This window comes from Atheta coriaria, unplaced genomic scaffold (genome assembly GCF_025399875.1).
Source record: "Atheta coriaria isolate IRGN ID8LTWV9N9 unplaced genomic scaffold, Caltech_Dcor_3.1 hic_scaffold_5_pilon, whole genome shotgun sequence".
In the NCBI taxonomy this organism is placed as follows: Eukaryota; Metazoa; Arthropoda; class Insecta; order Coleoptera; family Staphylinidae; genus Dalotia; species Dalotia coriaria.
In genome coordinates this window covers 8,071,780-8,078,100 of record NW_027045447.1, presented here as the reverse complement: position 1 = coordinate 8,078,100, position 6,321 = coordinate 8,071,780, and the positions used below count along the sequence as shown (strand labels likewise).

Below are 6,321 nucleotides of genomic sequence, written 5' to 3'. Positions count from 1 at the left end.
AGATCTGATCAGATTACAATGTAAGATCTAAATCTTCTTCAAATTTTCGAACGCCGCTGCAACCCCTAAGTTGTTTGTTGCTTGTCCTTCACCCTCCGACCTACGCAGGTCCCGCCATCCTTAAGGGGTTACGTGCGCGCTGCTCTCCTTAGAGAGCTGCTTCCTAACTAAGCACAAACGTGTTGCACTGTCACTGCTATTCACGGCTGCTCACTCTCTGCGACCAGCAAAGTAAGAGGAACGAGGGTTCGGAAGGTGGCTGAACCACCCCTATATGCGCCAGGCAGATCCGGGGCGCGAGACGCGTTGTTCAGTTTCCGGGTGGCTTATCATCAATCCGCACAATCCGGCGTGTGAATGTAGCGTCTTAGGCGACACCTTGCGCCCTTCACGCGCGCACTCTCGCGCTCCCCAGGAACGCATCCGCACTCTCATCCCTTCGTGTCGTCGTGCACCACCACCAGTGCGCATTCTTTAGCGTTTTAAGCTTGAAAATTGCGTATTTCGACGTTTTCAACCCTTGGAGAGGTATTAAAATTAAATTTCACGAAGGAATTTTTATTAATATCGCTTTCTTTTCGCCTTTTTTGTTGCGGGCCAAAGTGCAAAGCTTGAAACTTTGGGTTTAAATCCTGTCCATAACTTAGGATTTCGATACACATAAATATTTCTTTAGCGGAGGGGGTCGAATTCGCTCGCAATGCGTCAAAGCATCGAGGCTTAGAGATCGCAAGCTCAAAAGCTCGAAAGCTCGCGAAACCAAAGTGAAATAAAATAAAGATAAACAGGTTTTAGGCTAAAATATTTTTCGTGTTTTTTTGTGCGCTAAAAACGTTTCAGGAACACGAGATGCCTACAAGTTGCTTAGTTATGTGTAATTTTTGATAACGTATGAAATCAATAATTAAATATGATACGATTGGGACTACTGACCTTTGATTTTCGAATATTCCACGCACATGTTTAGTATATCTTAATTTTTTCTATGATTTATAATTATTTTACCTAGCAACTTGCTTTAATTACCGTAAAAATGCGATAAAATTCGGTATCACTGTGTACCGTGTGAACACAGAGTATAATATCGTGTTCTTTTGTCTGATTGCGGTCAGTTTGTTCTACGCAATTAAATTTTTGTAAATTTCCAGCCGCTCCAAAGTTCGCGGGCGCCTCGCGCCAAACAAAAGTTGGCGGTGGGAGTCGAAACGTATAAATACAAAGCGCGATTTCGAGATGTCGCTACCTTCGTCGATCTGCCAAGCGTGCACGACCTTCGACCACGTTCGCCTCGCACGCCGTAGCTGGTCGCTCTCGTCGCCGCCGCCGAGCGCTCGTTGAATGCATCGGGCAAAATTTGCGTGCCGCCAGCTGCTTACCACCCTGCTCACCACCAGCGCTAGCACAACCACCCCGACGCTCCCGCCATCGCCCAATTCCATACAGTCATGCATCGCGACTATGTGCGCGAGCTAGGCTTAGACAAGCCGTTCTCGTCGACGTCTCGCTGTCACATCAAAGATGCACAACGCGTCAACGCACTCATTGCACAGCTGGTGCGCGGCGGCTGCCCACGACTGCTGGTCGTTTCCGACTTCGATCGCACCATTACCAAACAGCACGAAAATGGCAAGACGCACGTTAGCAGCTTTGGTGAGTTGGTAGGCTTAACCTCTGACTTTGTTTACGTCGATATCAGATGTTACGTAACATGTTTATCATCCCGCCATCATGCGGAGTATATTGGGTTGCATATAGTTATTATAAATTTATGTACTTTTGAATTTTAAAATTTAAATTATGAATTTTAAGGAATTTTTGCACGATGCAAATCTTTACCACCCACATATATGGATGACGATAGACGACTCACAGAAAAATATTTGCCTATTGAGGTGAATCCTGCTATTCCGTTCCCAGAGAAGAAAGCTCTCATGGAGGAATGGTGGAATCTATCAGAAAAACTTTTAGTGTATGTATAAAATTGTTTTTATTTGTTTTCTTGTAAGACGTAATATCTTTTAGTGGACTTTCAGTCAGTGATGCCGACTTGGAGGAGGTGGTTACGGAAGTTTCCATGTCTTTGAGGTAAACAGAGCAAACTAATCTTTTAAAATAATCTATCAATTATTTTTATTATTTTTAAAGGGATAACGCAATTGAAATGTTTCAACATTTACAAAAAAATGACATCCCCTTACTAGTCTTTTCAGCAGGAATCGGCGACGTTGTAGTTGCTGTTTTGATGCATTTCAATGTTCTCATGCCAAATGTTAAGGTAAAATACTTAAGATTTAAATATTAATTAAACGAATATAATTTCAATGTAAATATCATTTGTAGGTTGTTTCAAATTTTCTCAAGAGGAACGATGATGGAAAAATTGAAGGATTCAACGGGAAAATGATCAATGTTTTTAACAAGAATCAATTGGCTTTGGTGGGAACCTCATACTACCCAGTAATCGCTGACAGGACCAACGTGATAGTCATAGGAGACTCAATAGGCGATGCGGGAATGGCCGAAGGTTTATCAAATAGTGACGCAATACTCAAAATAGGATTCCTCTATGATCATGTTAGTAAAATCATGGAAAATGTACTGTAATTTGAATTAATTTGATTTTTCTGTTTTTCATTTTTAAAGGCTGCAGCTAATTTGCCTGCTTATCAAGAACACTTCGACATTGTGCTGGAAGACGACCAGAGTATGAACGTACTATTAAACATTCTGAAGTTAATCGAGAGCGACCAGCCTCTAAACACACAAAATAATCGAGCAAGTGCAGACCAACCAACGGACGCTAGCTCAGTGGCAACGAAATAAATATTTTTCTACCTGTTTGTTGTTATCGGTATCATTTTTGTGGCCTTGCGAAAATCATTCCTGTTTAATTTATTTTTTGAGACCTGTTCAAAGTTGAAATTTTCTATGGTGTACAATTTGTTAAACATTTTACACTTGTCGGAAAATTAAGGAATGTCTATTTGGGCTAATACTGATATTCTAGTTCTAGAGTTATTTATAAACTTTACTGAATTTCTAAGAATTTTTCCGAAGAATTTACATAGTACAACATATTGTTCAAAATGCTAATTAGTTTTTACTTTTAAGTGTTAAGTGAATTGTTTTCTTATTTATATCATAAAGAAGAGTTAATAGGCGCTTTATACTCCAGATTTATAGCATAGTCATAATTTATTACAAATCTTGCATTATTATTCAATAGATGTGCTCAGAGACAAATTATTTTGTTAAATGTCATCCAAATGACCCTAATTTGTAAAGAAAATGATTTAATCTCAGCTGTCACGTGAAATGTAGACGAAATAAGTGTTAATTTCTTTCTGATTGTTTGAATTGTATTGGTATGTCGATAATATACAAATAAAATGATTTTTTATTATTACAAACTTGTAGATTTCTGTCTAAATCTCCTGAACCATTATTTGAACATTATATACACCCTTTTCATCCCATAATCCTTAAATTCAGGCAGGAAATACCTGTTTTTCAAATTTTCTAAGAAAAAGTTCCGGAAAACACCCTGTATCAGTCGAACCATGAGTCTAATTGCGGTTTTCTTAATGTTATAACAAAGGTGGATAAACCTTTTACAACATCCATTGCCTCTCCACCTCATAAACCCTTAGAAAGGGCCTTAAAGTGACATCTAAAATAACTAATTTCTTCAAAATTTTGGGACTTTATTTAGAAAACATCCAATATTTCGTAAACTAATGGAGCAATTTTAGGATTTTAAATTGCAAAAATTAGTTCGTGAGACCTTCTACAACATACATTTATGCCCACTTTCTAAACCCTTTAGAAGTGCCCTAAAATGAGCTTTAAAATCCATATAACAGTATCCAAAAGTTGGCTTAGAAAACACCCTGTATTTCTATTACTAATGGAACAAATTCAATTATCTTACCGCCATATTTAAGTTAAAGAGTCTTTTTATAATGCGTATACCTTTTTGATCCTCTAAACCCTCAGGAAGGGCCTTAAAATGCCCGTCATAAATTGATATTTATCATATAATTCTAAAACCAGAGGGGAAAAACCAGCTGTATCTCTTGAACCAGTGGAAAAATTGACGGTTTTTCAATGACATCCGATAGTTAAAGAGTCCTTTTATAACCTGAGTAAATTTCGGAGCCCTAAACCCTTTGCAAGAGCCCTAAAATGTCTCTTGAACATTGCTATTTATTTCGGTTATTTGGTTGAAGGACAGCGGTTATTTTGAATTTTTTAAAATTATTTTCGGTCGAACAACAGGGCCGAACTTATCTTGTTAAAAATTTTTCGATCGAACAACAGGGCCGAACTTTTTTGTTAAAAATTTTTCCCTCGAACAACAGGGTCGAACTTTTTTCTTAAATTTTTTTTCCTCGAACAGCAGGGCCAAACTTTTTTATCAAAATAATCCCTGTGCCGAGACAGAGACCAACTTTAATCTTTAATTATTTTTTGTCAAAATCAAAACAATAAATTTAAACGTCAATAACTTTTGAACCAAAAGGGTTAGGAAAAAAATTATTTCAGATTCTTAATTGTGGAAGGATTCTTTACAGGACAAGCTATAAAACATTTTGATTGTCGATTGAAAGTCACATATATTAATGTACAATACCTGACAATATTTGTTGATTACTGCCTGATCTATTGATCTGATAAGAAAAGATTACTTAGATAAAGTAATCAAAATCACATCTCTTCAATCTTCTGCAATAAAATAATTAAATTTCAAATTTTTAATTTTTATTAAGAACTGATGGAGAAAATTAACAATCCAGTTTTTTGCAATTTTCTTGTGAACCACTGACGTTAGAGAAAAACGGTTTTCAGTTTAATACTCAGAGGATAATTTTACATCATTTACCACTTTAAAATTTTAAGTTTTCTCTAGTTATGTAATTATTGACATTGGTCATTATCTCAAGAACTAATTATGATATCGAAACAAAAATAGCAAAAATGGATTCCTGGCATCATTCTACTACTGATTAGAAAGTTTCGTGAAAATCAGAGAGGGGGTTCAAATTTAACCGTTTCGATTTTCACCTGATTTTTCCGAAATATTGATGTTATCAAAAAACTGATTCGATATCTTTCATCCCCTTATAATTCCTTATAGAATTGCGTTTTCCATTTTCTTCTAGCATAAAAAATAATTTTTAGGCCAAAAAGTAGTCAAGTGTAACCTCTTGACTACTTTTGGTCGGTTTTTGTCAACTTCTTAGTATCAAAAAACTAAATCTGCCATTTTATAGATTCTTCTAAGGGCATGAAGAATATGCAAAAAGTTTGTTTGTAACTTTTATGGTTTTCGAGAAAATCGCGTCGGAAAATCAATTTTTTCGGGAAAAAAATTCAAGTTTTAAAATCTTGTCATATGTAGAATTGTCTGCTGAATGCAATGCAGTTTTCCGTTCATGATTATCTTTATTAGTTTCTGAGATAATCGATTTTTGAGTCACACTGCAAGTACACGTTGTAATTTCGGAGTGTATTGAGGGTAAACTATAAAAGCAATTAGGTAGCAAGATTGATAAATAAAGTAATTAAGAGGTCCTCTATACAATGGTTAGATTTTAAGAAAAAAATTAAATACTAATTTAAATGTTTGGCGCCTCCACCATTTTTTAGTTAATTATTTGCATTTAAAAAAATTAAAAAATAAATAAGTTTATATAACAGATTATGAAATAGAACATTTTTATGAAACAAATATTTTAAAAGATAATTTTAATTAGACGTTTAGTTTAGAAGATATACGCATAAAATTGTTAAATTTAGTTTGAATTAATTTTATTAATTATTGCGTTAAATAAGTGTTATAGAGAAAAAATTTACTAAAATATATTATTTGTAATATTCTATTTAATCATAATCCGAAAAAAAAATTTCAAGAAATCATAATTTTAATTTCTGCCATAAAAAACACTAGACCGTGAAAAGATTTCGTCATAAAAAAAGTAAAACTTTTTCACTTTTTTATAAAAAATTAAATATTTGAATTTTTAAGTTCTGATTTCGGATTCTGATAGCTTATTAAATTCTTATTAACTTATTTAAGAACAATTTTGTTTTAGCACTGATACTTTAGGCTTTATTGACAATTTTAACAAAAAATTTGACTTCGCTCAAAAATGAATTTATTCATAGTGAATATTTACAAAACGGTACATCATTGGAAAAAAATTTATTAAAATAAAGTATTCTAATTAACATGTTCTTTAATATTCTGTAATAAAAAATCAAATTGACAATTTTTATTTTTTGCTTGGGATCAATAGAAAATTTTCAAATAAAAAATCA

The 6,321-nt window shown here is 34.4% G+C and overlaps 1 protein-coding gene across 1 annotated transcript; it reads left to right on the top strand.

The window, feature by feature from the left end:
• The first annotated feature begins 1,182 nt into the window (after nucleotides 1-1,182).
• On the top strand, nucleotides 1,183-3,394 carry cN-IIIB (cytosolic 5'-nucleotidase IIIB). Its single transcript, XM_065303826.1, has 6 exons — nucleotides 1,183-1,650; nucleotides 1,810-1,969; nucleotides 2,023-2,085; nucleotides 2,146-2,275; nucleotides 2,341-2,574; nucleotides 2,644-3,394. The coding sequence occupies exons 1-6, from the start codon at nucleotides 1,446-1,448 to the stop codon at nucleotides 2,821-2,823; spliced, it is 972 nt and encodes a 323-aa protein (XP_065159898.1). The 5' UTR covers nucleotides 1,183-1,445; the 3' UTR covers nucleotides 2,824-3,394.
• Nucleotides 3,395-6,321: the final 2,927 nt, after the last annotated feature.